The 22,380-nt window shown below is 43.2% G+C and overlaps 1 protein-coding gene across 8 annotated transcripts in view; it reads right to left on the bottom strand.

Moving 5' to 3' along the window:
- LOC147011697 (synaptotagmin-14-like) overlaps positions 1-22,380 on the bottom strand; it is a 248,794-nt gene that overhangs the window by 31,150 nt on the left and 195,264 nt on the right. For all 8 annotated transcript variants that reach the window (XM_085856244.1, XM_085856249.1, XM_085856248.1 and 5 more), the window contains 2 exons: positions 14,969-15,157; positions 14,464-14,730 (listed from right to left, as the gene is read on the bottom strand). In XM_085856244.1, coding sequence (XP_085712370.1) covers positions 14,464-14,730; positions 14,969-15,157 — 456 coding nt within the window. The remainder of the gene's footprint in view (positions 1-14,463; positions 14,731-14,968; positions 15,158-22,380) is intronic.

Below are 22,380 nucleotides of genomic sequence, written 5' to 3'. Positions count from 1 at the left end.
ACATTTTTTATCGTTTCCAGGCCGCATTTCGCCAAACTAATTAATTATTTATCAATGAGGAGAAAAATGTACATGATTATAGATTACTTGTTTTACAAGATAATGCTGAATCAGGCCACCGCGTGAAGAATAATGGAAGAAGAAGAGGAGGAGGAGGAGGAAGAAGAATAATAGTAATAATAATAAGAAGAAGCCTTGCAATGGTGACTTCCTCAGCCATGCAGCTGCTAGGCTCTGCAGGTACTGAGTTCGGTCAAGGTTGGGAAACCCGAAAAATAAAAACATATGTGACTGCTACATTGTGTGACCATGGAAATACTGCGGCCGCCCTATAATTGCTAGTGGCCGTAGATTTTTTTAGACCCTACGGCCGCCGAGCCAAGTGTGACTGAAGCGTAAACGTCACCCTTCAGTCCTCACTGATGAGCGCATCAACTTTATGCTCGTTGCGTTCAGTTGTGATGCTTCTCGGTCGACCACAGCGTGGCTGATTGGCGATGTCATTGTTTCCATCATTGAAGTATTTCACCTTCCTTCTGACACTGCTAGTGCCCATGCAGACATCTCTGTACACCTGACTCAATCGACTGTAGATATCTGCAGCTGAGTTGTTCTCCTTCACAAGGAATTCAATCATTGTGCATTGGCTAAATGTCGGCGACAGCCATTTTGTCACAATGGATTGTGGGGTGCATGCACCAAGCCTGTGTTTATGTTGGAGTGGATAGATTGATAGATGGATAAATGTCACTAATAACTCATGTTCTTCAATATTTGGCATAGACATGTGGAATCCCCTGATGCTCATGACTTTTGGTATGGCTCTCATATGTCAGTTTATTTGTAACTCAGTTTAAGCATAACTGCATGAACCAAACATTTACACGACACAATTTTGTTCACTCAAATATGATATATATATATATATATATATATATATATATATATATATATATATATATATATATATATATATATATATATATATATATATATATATATATATATATATACCTGGGGAATCACATGTATTGGGTGGTGATGGATGTCCGAATAACAATTGCATAAGGTTATTGGTTGTAGTGGCATTTCTCAACGCAAATAGACCTGGTGGTGCCGAGCTCCTCTTCAGGCCGGATTTGTGAACAGCCACGGGAATTAAACCCACATCATCGAGGGCAATGTGCCACTCCACCACGAAGCATATTGAGGACTTAAAGAAAAATAGGACCACTGGACCTGTAGCTTATCTGGGCCCTGGCCTAATGTTGTCACTCAAATTTGGTAGCATTCTGACTGGTGGTTCTGGAGAGGAAGGTTTTTGAAGGAATTCACATGATTTTCCCAAAAATTGACGAAGTCCACCATTTTGACACACTTCCCAGTCATGTGATCAGCATGACCTCCACAACTCAACATCAGGACCCTGTCCTAATGTTGTAACCCAATTTTGGTAGCATTCTGACTGGTGAGAATATTTTTGAAGGAATTTACATGGTTTTCCCCAAAATTGACTCAGTCGGCCATTTTGACACACTTGCGGTCACGTGATTGGCGCAACTTCGGCAATTCAAGATCCCTACCCTGGCCTAATGTAACCCAAATTTGGTATCATTCTGACTGGTGGATCAGGAGAAGAATATTTTGGAAGGAATTTGTGGGACTGCCATTTTGACATATTTCTGGTCATATGATGATCGTGACCTCTGCAATTTAACATCAGCACAATGTCCTAATGTTGTAACCCAAATGTGGTAGTATTTTTCTGATTAGTGGGTCTGGAGAAGATTTTTGAAGGAATTCACATGATTTTCCCAAAAATTGACTCAGTCGGCCATTTTGCCACACTTCCAGTCACGTTATCAACATGACCTCCGCAATTTAACATCAGGACCTGTCCTAATGCTTAATCCAAATTTGTTAGCATTCTGACTGGTGGGTCTGGAGAAGAAGATTTTTGAAGAAATTTAGTAAGTCGGCCATTTTGACTTAAAGTCATGTGACCAGACCAAGCTTTGCAATTCCTGTTTAATACCAGTCAGGAGGGGAACATTGCTGCTAAATTTCAGCCGGATCGGCCCAGCGGTTTGACCGGAGAAGTTGAAAAATGAGATGGACGGACGGACGGTGTGCGATGACAATACCTTATCTAGAATTTAAATTCCAGAAAACTTAAAAACTATGCACAGTTGTTGATTAAAAACTCGGTGGCATAACGGTTTGAGCATCCACTCTGAGTCTGGGAGGTCAGTGGATCGAACCGAGTCATGCCAAAGATTTTTAAAATGGTGTGTGCCGCTTTCTTGCTTGATACTCAGCATTTAAAAAAAAATACAGCATGGAAAAAACCCTATAGGTTGGCATTTGTGGGGAGGAAAAAAATCCTCCCGCATTACCCCCCTGAGTACAGAGAGAAAAGCGATGCCATAAAGATGTCGCTGGTACCCAGAAGTGACATCACTTCCCCCAAGTTCAACATCTGTGTTTGTGTGAAAGTCAAGTCTGGTGTTGTTTCAGCATCTGTCTGCAGGTGTGCATGATTTATTTTGTCGTTGTTGTCACAACTCCTCCACCAGCCTTAAAGCCTACAAAAAAACAACTTTAATATGGAAACAAACAAACACTACATAATAGTGACCGAAGTTTGCAGCACAAAAAGCTTCGGTCACTATTATGTCGTGTTTGTTTGCATCCATATTAAAGTTCTGTAGTACCAAACATATGTTTATAAAAAAACAACTGTTAATCAATTTCTAGTATGGCATCACTGTCACAAGCATGATACCAAACTGTGTAGCTATGAGTGATCATATGACATCATTCCTCCTCCGTCATAACAAGTGCAGGTTCAGTTTAGAATTTTGTAAATAAAAATATTAAAAAATCCTTAAAACTAAAATCCATCTCAAACTTGTAAAAATTCAACTCAAAGGAAATATCAAAGATCTTCTTCTCCAGAACTGCTGAACTGATTCATATGAAACTTCAGAAAAACCATCGATGAACTGGGGTGATTCAAAGTAAAAGAAGAAGTACTGCATATATATATATATATATATATATATATATATATATATATATATATATATATATATATATATATATATATATATATATATATATATATATAAAATTACCATTGCTCGACATCTTGAAGTTGACGGATTTCAATGGAGACACTGTGCATCTGTAGCTTTTAAGCTGCAGCGATGATAATTTGAACACTTGCTGTACCGTATCCAACCAATCCTTCCTTTGCAATCAAGATGGCCTCCATATAAATTGAGACACGTGCTTTTTTCAACTGGAACGACACTCGGTAGAGCACATACCTTCGCCAGGCTGAACAGTTTACATTTTGTATTCCACTGATGGGCTGGATCTGGATCCAGACCTGAACCAAAATCGAATAGGCTTGTTCTTGACACTTTACCAACTCATACACCTTGTTTTGTCATAACTTGTCCACAACTTTTAGAGATATTGTGCTGTATATTGTTTTTGGCCACATATCTCAATGGTGAAGATTGCTTTAAAAAAATCGAGTATCCAGATCCGGATCCGGATCTTCACCAAAATCTAATCAATTCATCCTTGTCACATACCCAACCCTAACACCAAATTTCGGCCGAATCCATCCACAACTTTTTGACATATCCTCACCCTGACCCTAACCCTAACACCTCTCTCGACTCTTTGTTGAGGGGTATTTGGAAATTGGAATACTCACCACATTTTTCAGATACCTGGCGATAAACTGGCTCACATTTTTTATAAATACACCATAGGATCTTTAACTTCCACCAACAAATGCTTCCCCTAGCACACAGGTCCCCGATTTAACGTCCATCTGAAGGATGGCATAATCATTGATGCAATGCTCTGGATGTGACCCATCAATCTGACACTTTATAGACAGGTTGACAATAGAACCCTGATTGTAGACAGCTTAAGGTAACTGCACTCACTATGTCTGCACTGTCCTTTGGAACTCATATTTCATTATTTGAATTTGGCAAACAAAACAAACTGTCTGAGAAACTTGATATTCACCAGACATATCAATAAATCATGAGATTATAACTCATTCTTGTAATCTTGTGATCATCTAAAGCTTTTGTTAAAGTCACAAGTGGGGTGACAACTTTTTGGATGACTCTTGTATATCTTGAAACGGTTCACTCATGTGCATAAGTGTTATTGTACAAATCCCTGTGGATTTCAAACGCTGCTACAATTTTCCAAAACGGACTAAACAATGGTTCGAAGGGAACAACCCTTTTCCTCAAATGTTGAGGCCCCCAAGGAAGCGGGAATTTGGAACCAAGGGATTTCCCATCTGAAATGGGAATTCCAATCTGAACCACTGCCTTGTGATGCAAGAAACCGAGGTTCAAATCCGATATACCATATGTGTTCGTGCATTGTCTACAAAGCTCCATGCATTTCATTTTAAATACATGAACCGCCAGGAATACACTGTCAACTAATAATCATAATAACAAATGTCAGTGTGTCAGTCAGTGTGTGTGTGTGTGTGTGTGTGTGTGTGTGTGTGTGTGTGTGTGTGTGTGTGTGTGTGTGTGTGTGTGTGTGTGTGTGTGTGTGTGTCCTCCATAACTCCAAAACCATGAAACCAAGCAGCCCAAAACTTTGCATGCATAAACAGGGAACTCCAAGGGAGTGCAGGAATGAAAACGGGGTGTTTGGGTAAATTTAAACACCCCTTTTGAAGATAATTAACAGCTTACCTTCATGAAAGGCTCACCCTTCGTCAGCCCAACTTCACCTCGCAGGGGTCTTAGCCGCCATTTTTATTCGGCCTACTAAATATGCCTTGCCTTGGAAACATGATACACTCTCATGGATTAATTAAAGTACTGTATATAATCAAAATACGATTTCGGATGTAAGCATCGTATCTCATGAACGAAGTAAGTGTTGAAATCTGGAGAGAAATCTGAAAATTTCAAGAAATTACCGATTCTTATAACTAAGCGTGTATCTTTAAGCGAGGCTGTGCACCCTCCTTCTCCATATTTACACAAGAAAATGTGAAATTGCCAAAGCATTAAACTTAATTTCTTCTACTATTTTTCCCCCCAAACTGTTACTTCAGTGAGTGCAACGAAAATAATTAAGCAGGCGAAGGCTCTCGCACGGTTCGCAGTGGGCATGCTGACTGTGGCTCAGTTCTCCATGAGGACATCCAACTGGAGTTCAGAAGGCAAAATAAATTTGAGGATTAGAATGAGTAAAGCAACGGGACAAGTGAACCATGAGTTCAAGAGAGAATTGAAAAAAGTTTTCAGTAGCTACAAAGCAATGAATCCCTACACCACGGCAGGATGGCCGAGAGGAATGCACACTCTCTCTAAGCTGTCTAGCCTGGGTTTTAATTGTTTCACCTTTTTGTGTGATATGCTTCCATTTTGGACGTCATTTCATTTCATTAGGAGCTTGGACTGACGTTATCTTCGATATAAAAGTCTTCTGTATAAATGCTACTCCTCTGAGCTCCCACGTTTAATCGCGACAAAACTTTATAGGATCACATTTTTTACCACGATACACCTTACTATGGGTTTTAAACAGTCATTTTCTAAAAATTTATAACTTACACATGAGCCACCAAGCCACCTGTTGTGGGGAAGGGGTGGGGTGGGAGGAGGGAGGAGAATTGGTGGGTTGGGAGTCTGGAGGGGGTGGGGCAGGGGTGATTGGAGGAGGGAGGGGAAGAGGTGGGGTGGGAGTCTGGAGTGGGGGGTGGGTGGGAGGAGGGAGGGGATGGGGTGGGAGTCCGTCCAGAGGGGGGTAGGTGGGAGGAGGAGGAGGAAAGGGTTTGAGGGAGGGCAGGTGGGGTGGGAGGATTCAGGGGAAGGGGCATTACTCAGCAATGCCGGGTACCTTTGCTAGTAATAAATAAATATTAAAAGGGTACTTGGACATCCTAATAAGTCCCAATATATTCCTGACTTGCACCAGCAGAAAGATCAAACAATGTCATCATCGGTGCAGAACAATAAATTGATAAATGGCAAAACAGATACAAGAAGCAAAGTTGAAGTATGAAGCTCCTTATATGTTGACATCAAGACCCAGACTAGATAGCTTGGTCTCACGTGCAGTTCTACCTCATATAGTTCCCTATTACAGAGCGATTGGAGCATGCCTCATGTGCGGTTGCCTTAGCTACAGCACTCCGTTGCCAGGAAACACGAGGGTTGGAGAAAGAGTGCGAGAAAGCCAGTTGTGCAGGTAACCACAGCAGTACAAGCTTAAGAAATATTACTCAGCTGAGATCAAAATGCCAGGGCGATATAGATAGTAGAAATTTACCAGCTGTTGCCCTGAGCTGAGCTTTTGATTGCTTAATGTCTCAAGGGCCTCACCAAGCTGAAGGAGACAAGAAACCATTATACACTCTTTTAAGGAAACCCCATTAAAAATATTTAAAAAAAACTTATGTGAAGCATTCGGCCCATTATGCCTGAACGTCCATAATAAGCTAATTATAATAAAATCCAAGAGTATACTTTTTAAGTGGAAGCAGGATTTATACTATGGATGAACATAAAGTACTAAGTATACGATTATTTCAAAATTAAATAACAGAAATGTTGATTAAAGCATTTCTCAACAGAAGTTGTTGAATAAAAGTGACTTTCAGAGTGAAAATTGGCTGTTTTCTAAAATGTTTGTTTCACAAGTTTCATTGAAATTAGGAAAATACCATAATGGTCCCGTCTTACATTTTACCTCCTTCATTATTTATTTGGCCACATATGACGTCACAAACACAATCTTTAAACACAAAAAAGTCTTCTTTTCATTAATGAGCAGAAAGAGGATAACTCGAGAGCCATTTTACTCACATAGAAGCAAATGATTGGCATTTCATCACAAGCCCTCCTTACCCGTAATCGAAACAACTTGACCAAAATCTCCATCGTACTGACCATTAATCCCACCTTTTACATCGGTCGCATCCGTCACTTACACTGGTTAAACTAGTATAGCATACGGATTGCAACGTGCTCTGGAAACTGCACAATCAAATCTCGACGACATCAAACCTCCTTTATGACAAGCACAGGCAGATAACTTGTAAACTGCTCTGCATTCAAGATCACAAATGTATCCAAAATCGTAAACATGACAAATTCAGACTGCTCTGGTGCAGGCATCGTTTCAATCTCGAAGAGAAATGGAGGTACACAACCGATGCAATGCCTCTAAGGGCTTAAATCTGCTAATTTCATCAATGGTAAATGCTTAATTGCATCCGCCCATGCCTCGTGCAAGGATGCATCATTAGCACCCCAAGTCTACCTGCTCCCCTCTGCAACGCATAAGGCAATTCCTGGCGGCATGACTTGCGTGAGCAGGTGCGAATGAGGAGCATGGGAGAGGGAGAAGAGAGGGGTGGGGATCGGCCAAAAATTGCTAGACCATCACGGCGAGATTTTCCAGGCTTTGTGGATTTGGCAAGGGGTAAATAAATGGACCTTACACTGGAGCTGCCGTGAACAAATCAACAATTTCCATGCTATTTTATAGTGACAAAAAAGTGAAAACAAAACAAACAGATTCGTTGTAGGAATTAACCCAATGATAAGCTTCCATGCTACAGAGAACAATTGGAATCGATTCTGTAATGCCAATGTTCAATTGCTCCATGATACGTTATCTTGTTGGATCCAAAGAGTGAGACTCCTCTCCTTCACAACAATTCCCTTTTCTCCTGTCTTAGCAGGTCATTAGACACCCTCTGATGGAGCAAAGCTACCTCGTGGATGACAGTGGGAGGAATGGTGCGATAAGGCTCTAATGTTTGAGAATTGAGCAGGGAGAGCGATGGTTGACGAGAAAGAAAGAGAAAACAGAAAGATCTTCATAGGCTAGTACCGCAGACTCCAACCTAAAAGAAGTAACGTGCAATGCTCATACGAGTTTTGTGAATGGATCTTGTTCAATAACTCAACTCTTCAATAATATTCTTGGGATGATACAAGGACCGACTAGACATTACTTGGGGAGGGAGTGGAGGGTGAAAGGGGAGCAGGGGAATTGAATTTGATGCAATGAGTCAGAGAGCCAGCTCTGCAGCTGAGAAGCACAATAACATAAAAGGTAAAAAAACAAATACATTTCGTCCCGTATGGACGTACAAACTAAGACAGATTAACAGGATTAGTAAATATGAATGCTATTGAAGACGGAGGATTGAATATGAGGGGAAAAAGAAGAAAAGCCAGCAAATTGAAGTGCATTATGCCTGCCCTCACACGTCATTTGGAGCCATCTCTTTATCATGTGTCTTTATTCTGCATTATGTCTTCATCATATTGAGAGAGTAGTGTTTTGTTAAACTGTAAAAAAAAAAGATATGTACAGCTGGGGAAGGTATCAGAAGGAGCAGTGGAAATAGAGAGAAAGGAAGGTACCACAACAGAGGTTCTAATTGCCATGAGATCTCATTCATGAAATATCCCATCAGTATTTAATCCAATTTCACGAGTAATCACAGGACATTTTCACAAGCGTAAGGAGTGTGGAAAGAGTTTGGAGAAAAGGAAACAATAGTTGGGACGAGATAGGAAATAACGGGGGGGGGGAGGGAAGGGGCAAGTACACCAGTGACGAGACAAATTATTTCCCATTATCCAGATGGTGTCTTATAAACCTGTGAGTGGATTAAAAACTCAGAAATTAAATTGGGCAGAGTGGAAAGAAATACATAATTACTGGAAGAAAGAACAACGCAAGGTAATTGTGTTGTGATAAAAGCAAAGGAGCGAGAGAGAGAGAGAGAGAGAGAGAGAGAGAGAGAGAGAGAGAGAGAGAGAGAGAGAGAGAGAGAGAGAGAGGGAGAGAGAGAGAGAGAGAGAGAGAGAGACAGAGAGAGAGACAGAGACAGAGACAGAGAGAGAGAGAGAATATTTGGTAATCTCTATGGATGAGAAGCATATTGCCTTTAGGTGATGACAAAGAGATGTTTCACACAAAGCAGAGAGGTTTAGAGAAAGAAGTGGAATTGGCAGGAGGGAAATACTTAAGGCAGGAAGTGCGGGAAAAAGCACAGGTTGGAGGAAAATAATCGAAGGGCGAATGCTAGGCCCAAACCCTTTGGGCTACACTTGGCTAGTGTCTGGCCAGGGAACTGGAAAGACACTATTAAGCGTTCCCGAGGGATGTGACCCATCCTTGAAATTCAATATCCCACACCCATCCTTTCCCTCTGGTATGCGGTTGTGTCGGGTGATATTGATGCCGAAGGTATGTCAAACGCCATAGGCGAGTTGCATTTTTATGGAGATTGTATAAGCTCACAACTCTTATAATTGCACACATAGGAGAAAAGAAAACCAAAAATTTTCCCCCAACTCTACCCCACCCAACAAACCCCTTTGCACCCCTCCACTTAGGCCTATCTCCTCTCTTAAAACAAACTCCTCTGGATGCTCCACCTCGTCGCCCCAAACAAACTCCTCTGGATGCTCCACCCCATCCTCCCAAACAAACTCCTCTGGATGGTCCACCTCATCCTCTCAAACAAACTCCTCTGGATGCTCCACCTCATCCTCTCAAAGAAACTCCGATGGATGCTCCACCCCCTCCTCCCAAACAAACTCCTCTGGATGTTCCACCTCGTTGCCCCAAACAAACTCCTATGGATGCTCCACCCCCTCCTCCCAAACAAACTCCTATGGATGCTCCACCCCTCCTCCGAAATAAACTCCTATGGATGCTCCACCCCATCCTCCCAAACAAACTCCTCTGAATGCTCCACCCCCTCCTCCCAAACAACCTCCCCCCTGCTCCTGCCCCATAGTTTTATTTTCCTCTCCCACTTGTCATCCTTTTATAAATTTTGATCTTCTTCACTGAGCACCCTTCTCCTCCCCCTCACATTTCAACACTTACGCATATATGATCATATATGACAAATACAGTAGATGCTCCATAACAAAGTAAAACAAATGCCACACTCTCCTTTTTTTTTGTTCATTTGCCTTCACTCTAATTCCAAGTACTGGACTATTCATTAAAATCCACCTTTAAAAGAGAAAAACAAGCCAAAGGGCAAAATATAATACTCCTGTGCCTATTATTAGTTAGGAAATCAAAAACAGAGATGAAAGGAAACTTTTTTGATTCTTGTGAACAAAAGGTCAAGTATTACTGTCCAAAATTGGCGTTAATAATGTCCCGAAATGTGGTAATTATCAGCTTCGATTGATGAATGACCACACGACAAAGCAAATGGAAGGATGGCGGTCATGAAGGGCGGACCGAACAGATTTTATGGCAGCAATAGTTCAGCAAGTGTAAACATTTTGACGTTGAGAGACATCTGGTGCTTGACCCTCTTAAGCTTGAGAAGCATCAGAAGAAACCCCATGGGAATTATAACTCCATTTTGTTGGGTTCCACTTTATGGACATTTCGAACAACAGCTCGGCATCGGCGAAGCGTTGGTTGTGTGCAAGGCATGATTTGTGATGTATTTAGCCATTGATGACATTTGCTGTTCCTTTATAAAATAATTAAATAAAGAAACAAATGCCACGATCAAGCTCAGGGAGTGTACGTGCTGTGCCCCCACTGTTCACAAGAGTCAAGCAAACACAACTAATCCCTACGCCCTTCCCAAAACCTCCACCCCCACCCCCCCAATTCTACTCACAATGGGGCCCACGCGATCCTTGAAAGGTTTGGTCACGATCAATTGACGCAGTTAAATACATTACCCTTCCCTCTATTCCAATCTCAAAATATATTAAAAATAAAAACTTAATTTATTTTTATTGTTAACCCCCCATGGCCTATACTATCTCTAACAAGTTTGATGGCGATCACTCAAGCTGTTCCAAAGATTCCCCTACCCCCTATTCCAAATCCCCCCATAAAATGAAAAATCTGTTCTTGGGCAACCAATGTGAATATCCAGAACCCAAAGTAGTGAACCCCTCCCCCACTAAACTTATTACCCCCATATTTTACTCCCCATTATGTGTACTAAGTTTCGTTTCGATCACATAAGCTGTTACAAAGATCTCCCCCTTACTCTCAACCACCCCACAAATCACCACCAACCTCCAGCACATGACACTCCCCATGGGCCCTCTATCATGTCTGTCAAGTTCTGTGGCTCTACAATGTTCCGTTCTCAAGATTTACAATATATAAGGGAACAGACAAACAGGAAAATGGAGTGTGACAAAAAGGGCGGCTTTGAGTTTGTGTTAACTTTGGCTGATGGGAGACCAGTCAACAAATGTGTTCCACATGGACCAACAAATAAATAAATAAATAAATAAATGAAAAATCACTCATAGAGTGACAACTTGGTGAAATGGAACGGCACTCAGTAGAGAACATACCAGCCAGGCTGAATAGTTAGGGTTAGGGTTAGTTTTCCCACTGATAGGTCGGATCTGATTCCGGACCTTCACCAAAATCGAATCGGCTTGTTCTTGTTGCCGAACCAACTCTTCCACTTCGTTTTGTCAGAAGTTGGCCACAACTTTTAGAGATAACATGCTATACATCATTTTGGCACCATCTCTCAATGGTGAAGAATCACCTGAAAAATTCTTGAATCCGGATTCAGATCTTCACCAAAATCGAAACAATTAGTCCTATCACACACCCAACGTGCCCACCAAGTTTCATCCGAATCCGTCGTCAACCTTTTTGAGATATCATGCAATATCGTTTTTAGCCCCATCTCTCAATGGTGAAGAATCAGTTTACATTAAATAATTATTGTATCCAGATCTGGATTCGGATCTTCACCAAAATTGAATCAGTTCTTCCTAGTGGCACTCACAACCTGTCCACCAAGTGTTGTGTGAATCCATCCATAACCTTTTGAGATATTGTGCTATCTGTTCTTGTACCTGTAGTGTCCATCTTGTTTACCCTGTGTACCCTGCCCCATCCCTCTCCCTTCCACTGATCTCATGATGCCTCTGTTCCCCACTGTTTTTTTCCTTCACTCTCCCACCCCTATTATCTCCTGCTCCCCTTGTTGTGCATTTCTGTGTTTTAGCTCTCACCCGAGCCTCGACAGTGTATACAAAAAAAAAGAAGACTCAAACACAGTGTCAGAATGACAATAGAAAAGACAAATGCACATGTTCCTGTCATTGACAGTGCAATAAGCAACAACTTTCCGTATACTATTGCAGTTGCAATACAAACATCAAGGTTTTCCTGAGAAACAGCAGTTTGAACAACCAACTGAGTTTGCAAACACATATTTTCGATTATAACGGTTAACCGATCAAGGAGAGAACCTCTCCACAAAATTAATTATATGGTAGTCGGTCTGTCTGTCTGTCCGTCCGTCCGTCCGTCCGTCCATCCGTCCGTTCCTGTCCGCACTCTAACTCCCAAAGTTTTCAACTTTCACGTTTCATATTTGGTACATAGGTACAGACTGTGGAGATGGTGTGTCGCAACATACGGTCGTCATCTAAAGTGGTTGCCATGGCAACCAGGATGCTGTTTTCCATGTAGTAGCACAATTCTGTATGTACCTTCTTGTTCGGGCGTATATTGTGCTCACTTGCGCTCTTGTTACTGATTACAATGTGCAAATACATATTTTGCTTTAGAATTATTTGGATCAGACTTCACTGCAATGCTTTATAACAAATATTATGAGACGAGTCTTTTAAAAACGATAAATGTATAAACAGGCGAGCATTGGGTGGCTTTGACACCAACTCTGGTTATTTTATTTAAATTAAAGTATATACTTGGATACTACATGTGGTGTACTGGGCCTGCGGGGGCACGGCATGATGTGGGGGAGCGTGGTGGAGGAGTGGTTAGAGTGGTCACGTGCTTGCACGGGATATATGAGGGCGCGCCGCCTGAGGCGTGGTCGTAGTTGCTGTAGCCGTTGTGGCCTGGGAGCCTGGAGGTCGTGTGGTTTGTGGAGTGCATCGAGTACGTAATAAAGGGGAGTTACGGGCAACGTACGCTCACGCTCTCGCTCGTGCAATAAAGCAGGGTTGTACTGTTCCCCCGTTCGTGTCTGCCTTGGAGCACCTCTGTCACGACACCACACTTCACAGGGTAACTGGTTCTATGAACTCTGTGGTGCGAACCCTTTTTGAGATGAGCCAAATTGGATTGAAAATAAAAACCATAAAAAATATTTTTCTCCAGAACGGCTTATGAGATCGATGCAAAACTTCATGCACATGATCTCCTAGCCTTGGGGGATACATACTTAAAATGTCAATGTCATCGGTCACATGGTCTGGCAGCTATTTCTTTTTTTTTTGAAGAATAAACCTTTAAAAACCTTCTTCTCACGAAAGTCTGGACAAATTTAGGGGAAGTTTCACAGGTATGATCCATAAGCCTTGGGGATACAAGGGTGATCACAAAACCAATCGGTCACATGGTCCGGCGGCCATGTTGGATTGAATGAAAACCTTAAAAAATGATTTCTCTTGAACCGCTTCATCTACTGACATGAAAGTTAACAAGCAAGATCTAGTAGTCATGAGGAATATGTGTTTAAAATTTCAATGTGATCGGTCGCATGGTCTGGCAGCCATAATTTTTGAAGAAAAAGCTTACAATTGTATCTTCTCCAGAACAACCAACTCGATCGATATGAAACAGGATCATCATGATCATCGAGTCTTTGGGAATATTGTTTGATAATAATTTATGTGTCATAGGTCGCATGATCTGGCAGCCATTTTTTTTTAATTAGTTTGAATCTGGGGTTGTTTTTTTTTTAATTTGATTTTAAATTGAATTTTTCTAACCCATTTCTGAATTCAGTTTTATAAAGAGGACGTCATGGGTCATGTATCCAATCAGAGCAGGGTTGGATCAAAGCGGGGCGTCTTGGTACCTGGTCATAACTGCCCGCAGTTACAAAGTGGCGCATCTAGTTTAATGTTATTGTTCTTCTTGCATTGAAATTAATCTCTCAATACTATTCCTCTTAACGAGACGACTGTAGTATGAAAAGGTATGTTCGACACTTGAATGAAAAAAGTATGCAGTTCATCTTTTTTCATGTGGAACACATGGCAGCGCAGTTGTGCCACTGATGCAGGTCCACTGTAAGTTAGAGCAGGAATATGTTCATGGTGCTGGCGATAGCTCGACTACTCTTCATAATGGACACCTTGGGGTCTTTAACATCCATCAACAAATGCTGGCAGATGGGACGCCCAGTTTAACATCCATCCAAGGGATGGAGCACACACTCATGAATGCAACACACCTGCGAAACACTGGAATTACAGTTTACAGCTGGGTCGAGATGTGAACCCAGGCTAGACGGCTCAGACGTGAGCGGCCATGGAACTAACGAATAATGATGACATAAATGCAATAAAATGAGGTCACTGTGATTAAACATACTTAAAAACGATGTTCATTCGGCGTTTAGGTTGAGGGCTCTGCGGACATAGGCCTTACGTTGATAGTTGATCGAGGTTCCAGGCGCAGTCTCCCAACAATGTGATTATTGACGATAAGCCTGTTCATGTAGAAGAGGCTCTCGCCCATGAGCCGTTCGCGGTTGATGGACCGCATGGCATACAGTCGGAAACGCACACCATATCTTGCCAGCTCAGAATCTTCAATGCCCGAGAAGCGGAACGTCTCGTCAAAGGTCAGCTCATCTCCACGCTGCACGCTTGACCGAAAGCGTTGTCGCTTCATGGGGAGTAGCACAAGATGTATCTGTTGCAGGTGTAATGTACAGGAAGAGAGATTAAAAAAAATTATGAGGGTCTGTGATTGTTTGAATGCAAGCGAGATATGGTAAGGATCTGCAGCTGCCAAGTCGAGCTGAAATCTATCCGAGACCATCCTCATTCAAAATTGTGGACGTTTCCATTTTTACCTTCTGCTATATCACCAAAACTAGTGCTAAACTTATGCATAAGAACACAACAGCATATGTGCACGATCGCCCCACCTGCCAGGCAGTAGCTCCGGTGCGCTCTCGCGGAAGAAGGTCCACAACTTTTTCGAGGAGAACTGACACCTTTTGTGTCCGTTTGCAGAAATCCATCTGCACTGCGAGAGTGCCACAAGAGCTCACAGCAGATGCAGACTCTTGACCTGCTTGGGGCGGCTGAGACAATGAACATTGTGCAGAACCCTCCTGTGGAATTCAAAGCAAAACATGGTGTTAGAACCCCACTCATGGATTTGGCGAATCATATTAATGAAACAGGAAAATGTTTTTCAGCCCACCGGTGTTGCATCCATTTCAATTGATTTTTATTGGAACCCTTGAGAGAATTGGTTTCACCCTGGCACTGTAAATCATATATCGGAATCTGTAATTTGTACATGATTGCAGACTTCACACATCTGACTTGAAGTCTCACGCGAAGGTTGGCATGCTGCAAGCAGTACTGAAAGGTCATTGATGATAACTGTATCATATTGACTCTGGAATAAGACTTACGTTAGCCATCTCAGTTTACGTGTGTGTGTGTGTGTGTGTGTGTGTGTGTGTGTGTGTGTGTGTGTGTGTGTGTGTGTGTGTGTGTGTGTGTGTGTGCACGCGCGCTACCTTCTGACTTAACATTCCACCAGATTAATTCATAATAGTCTGTATGAATCATAAAATGGAAATAAAAAGTTTCTTCCTTTAACCATCTACAGATGTACAACACTGTTCGGAGTTCATGCTTTGCATTCTATTATTAAAAGCCCTCACAGGAAGAGCAACTTTGACAAACACCTGTCTTGCTGGTGTGGTGCTAGCAGAAGTACTGCACCACAGAGCAGGCTATTCCAGTGAAGGGATGTTAAGCTGGCTGTATTGATCCAGATGTCGATGTAGTTGGGAAACACAGAAAACACAACCAACCAATTAATTTCTCATGTGGCTCATGTTCAAAAAGTTTAGACCACAAAGTGGTCTTCAACGTAGTCCCAGCTGAAGACCAGTCTGCGGCCGAAGCATCAGACCTGAGCCACGTGACGATGTCAGTGGTTGGATTTCACGCCTTTTGTTTTCTTCATCGAAATCCAATATGTTCCATACTCCTTACAGTGTGTTGGTCTGCCTGAAGCAGTGTATTGGCAAGTGTTATGCTGGGTGGTTTGCCATTGCCTTTCCAGCAGCCTTTCCAGGGATCCTTAACGTCCACCAACTAATTCTGCCAGACGGGATGCCCACTTCAACATCCATCTAAGGGACGGCGCATACATTGATGAATCACCCTGCTTGTGAAACACCGGGATGGCAGTTTATAGCAGGGTCGAGATTACGACGCAAGCTAGACAACTTCGAGGTGAGTGTGCGTACCTCGTGGCCATCCTGCCAGCTCCATTATCTTAACACAAATCATAAAAATATAATTATCCCATGGTATATTTTGCAAGAGTGCATCTTGTATACTGGCTGTAGAGACGTGGGTGGCATGGGTGCATGAGGGTGGAGAAGGAGGCTGGAGGGGGGCAGGGGGAGTGGGGGTGCAGGGACAGATTGAGAATTAAATTTTCTCCAAACAGATTAGCAGCTTTTAACGCCTTGAATTTTACCTTGTTCTTGCGTCCAATTATCTTCACATACTACCTCAACCACCCCGTTGCCTATTGCTCTCCTTATTGTGTGCTTAAAGTACAGGAAATATATTGTGAACACAATATTTTTTTTTTGTCTAATTGCCTACTCTCTCTGTTTAATGTCATCACAAGCAATTATTTTATCCACTGATTGTTCAAATGTGAAGATCATTGACATTTAATGAAACATCTTAACGATAACAAAAAATATTTGAGGGCATTTGCTCTTGAAATGGCGAAAGTGAAAGAATGTGCCATTTAAGAAGGCAATCTGAACTTCTACACTGCTTTCCTTGATAATATGCCTGGTGTGTATATTAACCTCCGCGACCGAAGGCGAAGGAGCTCGTGTTTTCACCCCTCTCTGTCTGTTTTTTACTGGCAAAATCGAAGATTTTTCAACTAGATTGACCGGTCGGTTTTGTTATTCTGTCTGTTTGTCTGTTTGTCTGCCTGGTTATCACCTGCAGCTCACAATTTCAAACTGATCTTCACGAAACTTCACCGCATGGTCGAGTTTGTCATAAGGAAGAAGCTTATTGTTTTTGAGGTCAAAAGGTCAAAAGGTCAACAATTTAGGTCGTATTTCTAAAATCCTCAATTTTCATCCGATTGACTTGAAATTTGAAAAGGATTTATATTTCAGGTCACTGAACTCAACCAGCCAATTATTTTTGAGGTCCACAGAGGCTTAAAGGTCAACATAGGCCGAATTTCTAAAATTGTCAATTTTCATCCGTTTCACTTGAAATTTGAAGATGAGTTGCGTATTTGGTCATTTAATTCAAGCACCAATTATTTTTGAGGTCAAACTTGTTTTATGGATTTTGCAAGTATCGTGCTCTGGACGGCCTCTCCTTCTTGTCTGTTTGTGTGCAGGGTATCTCAAAAAGTTGTGGATGGATCTGGATGAAATTTTGTGGACAGGTTGGGTGTGTGACAAGGACGAACTGATTAGATTTTGTGAAGATCCAGATCCGACTAGAATTTTTGAAGTGATTCTTCACCATTGAGAAACAGGGCTAAACTAATATATAGCACGATATCTCAAAAAGTTGTGGACGGATTCAGGAAAAAAACTTGGTGGACAGGTTGGGTGTGTAGCAAAGAGGAATTGATTCGATTTTGGTGAAGATCCGAATCCAGATCTGGATGCGAGAATTAGTTCCTTTTTTAAGTGATTCTTCACCGTTGAGAGATAGGGACAAAAACGATACAAAGCCTGATATTTACCTCCGCCACCGAAGGTGAAGGGGGTTATGTTTTCACCTCTCTGCCTGTTTGTTTGTGTGCAGGATATCTCAAAAAGTTGTGGACGGATCCGGATGAAATTTCCGGACGGATCCGGATCCTGAGGGCAATCTCAGTTCTTTCCACAAAGCTCGGAACAAGTGTGTATCTACCCTCAGGAGAGCCAGAAAACAACATCTTTCTCATCTCAAGTCTGAACTCTCAAACCTCTCTCCCTCCTCAAAATCCTGGTGGCGTCTAATCAAATCTGTTTCTGGTGTATGTTCCCCCTCCATCCCCTCCCTTACCTCAAATGGCCGCACTGCTGATTCCACACGTGATAAAGCTGAATGTCTAAACTCGGTGTTTGCAGCTAAATCTTGTGTCCTAAACCCATCACTTTCTCTACCCACTTTACCCAGTCGCACCCAACTGTCCCTGGACTCTGTATCCTTTTCTCCTGACAAGGTGGAGAGCTTGCTTTCAAACCTCGAGTCAGATTCTGCAACCGGTCCAGACGGCATCAGCACATGTGTCCTCAAAGCCTGCTCTTCTGCTCTTGCTCACCCTCTCTCTGTTCTATTCACCCTCTCATTTTCCCAAGGTCATCTGCCATCTGCTTGGAAATCTGCTAACATCACTGCCCTGCATAAAAAGGTGCAAAAACAGATCCCTGTAACTACAGACCAATCAGCCTTCTCCCAATCATCAGCAAGGTTATGGAATCCATCATCGCTTCAGACATGAAATCCTTCCTCTTCTCCAATGGCTTGATTTCCAATCATCAATTTGATTTCAGACCAGGTCACTCTACCCTGGATATGCTGCTTCTGCTCTCCCATCAATGGATGGAGGTCCTCAATGCCAGACAGGAAATCCGAGCCGTATCCCTGGACATATCACGTGCTTTTGACACAGTCTGGCACCCTGCACTACTCACCAAACTCTCTTCCCATGGTATTCAAGGCCATCTCCACTCATGGCTCGCAGACTTCCTCTCCTGTCGCAGTCAACATGTGGCCCTAAATGGAGTTCTTTCATCCCCTCTTCCTGTGCAGGCTGGAGTTCCTCAAGGTAGCGTTCTGGGCCCTGTTCTTTTTCTGGTTTTCATCAATGATCTCTCGGACTCTCTGGAAAATCCTCTATTTCTCTTTGCCAACGACTCCACCCTCTGCCGTACCATCTGTCATCCCTCAGACCGGCAAGCAGCAGCTTCTTCGCTCACTGCAGATCTGGATAAAATCACAAACTGGTCCAACACGTGGAACATGTCTTTCAATCCAGACAAATCTCACACTCTCACTATGTCTCTTCGAAAGGACCGTTTACAAAACCCCCCCATCCACTTTCTCAACAATCCTCTGGAAGAAGTCTTTTCTTTCAAGCTTCTGGGTCTCACTATCTGCCATGACCTTTCCTGGGAAAGTCACATTTCCAACCTCGCCTCAAAAGCCAGTCGCCGACTGGGAATCCTCCGTCGTGCAAAGTCCTTCCTCGGCCCTCTTGAGCTCCTGACCACTTACAAAGCTTTTGTCCGTAGCCTGATGGAGTACTACTCTCCCCTCTGGGCTGGTGCTCCTGCCTCCCACCTTTCTCGGCTTCACGCTGTCGAAACCAGGGCATTTAAGATCATCGGCATCTCCCGCAATGAAGCTGAGTCTTTGGGCCTCTCACTCAATCACCGCAGGTTAGTCGGTGGTCTTTCTGTCTTCTACCGACTCCTCTCCAGCCTTGCCCCCCCTGCTCTCTCTGCGATTTGTCCCCACCACATTTCCACAGGACGCTCAAGGTCCGCCAACAACCCCCTTCTGGTAAAACTACCAAAATCACGAATCACTGCTCATCTTCACTCTTTCATTCCTCTTTTTTCCCGCCTTTGGAATAAACTTCCTCACTCTATTCTTTCCCATTCTTCCCTCCAGGCTTTCAAAACAGCTGTTCACCACCACCTCTTATCTTCCCCCATCCAAATCCTCGATCTTTTCTACCCCCGATAATCCACCCAAGCCCACTTCCTTCAATTCTCCTGCTTTCCTTCCTGAAAGTCCCTGTAATGTCCATCTTCTCTTCGCCATGTTCCCCGTCCCATCCCCATCCCTCTCCCTTCCACAGTTCACCTAATGTGTCTGTTCCCCACTGTTTTGTCCCTTCCACTCCCGCCCCTCTTGTCTCATGCCTCCTTGCTGTGAGTTGTGTGTTAGCTCTCATACGAGCCTCGACCAAGGTATACAAAAAAATATATATATATTTGGTGGACAGATTGGATGTGACAAGGACGAATTGTTTCCATTTTGGTGAATATCCGAATCTGGATTTGGATACGAGAATTATTTCATCTTTGAAGTGATTTTTCACCATTGAAAGATAGGGCCAAAAACTATAAATAACATGATATTTCAAAAATGCATTGGGCCTGATATGTTCTCATGGATCAGGAATTGTGTGGCGGAGGTATGTGCTCTACCAAGTGCCCTTCGAGTTTAATATATAAAGCTCTTTCTCACTTCTGACTCACTCACTGATATTAAAAATCAGCAATTTCCGGGTGACGTAGAAAGCTGAAATTTTGTGTGCCGATGGATATCGAAGCCGCTACATCAGGAAAAATCACTGAACCATCGCAAAGCATCCATAAATGAAAATATAAATAAATGAAAAATAAAAATGAAAAATCAAATGCAGGTGAGCAACCCGAGACAATGGGGAAGCACGGTTCATATACTTACACAATGTTTAAGTATACCCTGTTCGTGTGTATATATATATATTGCTATGGGCTTGATGGCCGGGTCACGAGTGGCCTCTCTTGGACCCGTTTCCCGACCTTTGACCCTGAAGCCGACGAGCCGCAGATAACTCTGCAGCACAACGATTTGCTAAGCAACCACAGGCGCTGTCTGAAATGACTAATTCTGGTAGGGTCCTCGTGTCCAAATCCCGCATTACCTCCCCGATCAATTGGTCACCTCAGATAAGGCCTATGTTCTCGACACACCACCCTTATTTATCAATTAGGTGGAGCCAAACGTAACTGTAAGTGGGACGTCAGTTAGTCTGATCGTAGCCAAACAGTGGGACAAACTCCCATCTACTAATTACGTACTCCGTCTAACCAATTGAGGAAAGAGACTCTCGGGCAGGTTGGAAACGAAAGGGCTTGTTAAATAAAGAGCACGTATTTACAGGAATGCAGTTCACAAAAGAAAGATCTTAGCCCCTAACACGCAAGCCCCTTCAACAATCGAAATCATGAATCGATGGACATGGACGCTTCATTCATTACGGGAAGTTCGACACAAGTGAGGATGATGGGCAGAGAGATAAAGAAGGTGGTACTTGTGGTGATCCCTTGCTCACCTGATGCAAGCCTGGGGCTTACGTGGTGCCACCGTGAAAAGGGGAGGGGGTGAAGAAAGAAGAAAAGGTGGTGATGTAATGCACCGTGTGGGGAAAAATATGGTGAATGTTTCGTAATGCTTCGAGGAAATAGTGAATGCACGTCAGTACCCTTGCTCTGAGCGAGTTCAAGGGAAATCATTGATAATTCTTTGTGCGTTTCAAGTAACCGAATAGATAGGGATAGCAAGAGATAAATCATGTAAGTCAGTATGTAACAGCCGGTGCATCCAGGGAAAAAGCTCAGCGGCTGGCTCACACCTGCTCCATGGCAGGGTCTATCTGTGCAGTGGCTTATGATTGTCCAGCCCATTTCTGGAGGACTCCTTCTACCTCTCTTTGCTCTCTGGATGTACAAGACACTGAATTCTGGGATCCCAGGACTTATAAAGCCCCCAATCGAGGCGTGGCCTGGGGAATGGGCAACTCTTGTGCAGCCTTGTGGTTGATGCGCCGATGTTCCCAGGCGACTCTCATTGGCCTCACTCTTGGCTCCGTGTCAGAGTTGCCCACATGCGCTCCTTGTTCCTGCTGCCTCGGCTTGCACTTGCCATTCCTTGAGCTTTTGCTTTGTATTGCAGTTTTGGAATGAAATGTGATTGTAATGTAATGTAAAGCGTGTTGTTTGTATTATTGCGAATTCGCGCCCGCCAGCGTGCGATCGGCCGCTCGACTCGAATGGCGGCTGCCTCGCCCACCGGAATGGACAATTCTGTCGTGACCCTCTCGGAACAACGCCGGGAGCTAGTCACGGGTGGGGGTTTAACCCCACTACGACTGTGCCAATTGCCCACCAGCGCAGGATAGGGTCGCTCGCCAAATTCGATCTACCTAAGTACCTGCGCAGATGGTCGACCGGGCGATCGTACCTCGCCGCAGGCCGACTCCGGACACGAACCGCTTAAGCGGTCCATTCCGTGCTATCGGGATAACCGAGCAGTGTTATCGTCGGCCTCGATGGTTCCGATTAATTATCGGGCGTATTAAGCCCACTACGAACCCTTTTACGTGAAGCAGGATGGAGGGTCAATAAAGAAAAGACGAAGCGAAACGGGAAAACAGTTCACACAATGCACATTTATTACGCGACACACGGAAAGCACACATATACAGCCAAACAGTCAAAATGCACCTACATCAATAAAACAAAAGAAACAATGACGCAGAGTTACTACCGAC

Source organism: Eptatretus burgeri, chromosome 15 (genome assembly GCF_056783735.1).
Source record: "Eptatretus burgeri isolate ZD-2024b chromosome 15, Ebu_testis_v1, whole genome shotgun sequence".
In the NCBI taxonomy this organism is placed as follows: Eukaryota; Metazoa; Chordata; class Myxini; order Myxiniformes; family Myxinidae; genus Eptatretus; species Eptatretus burgeri.
This window is presented reverse-complemented; position numbering and strand designations above follow the sequence as displayed.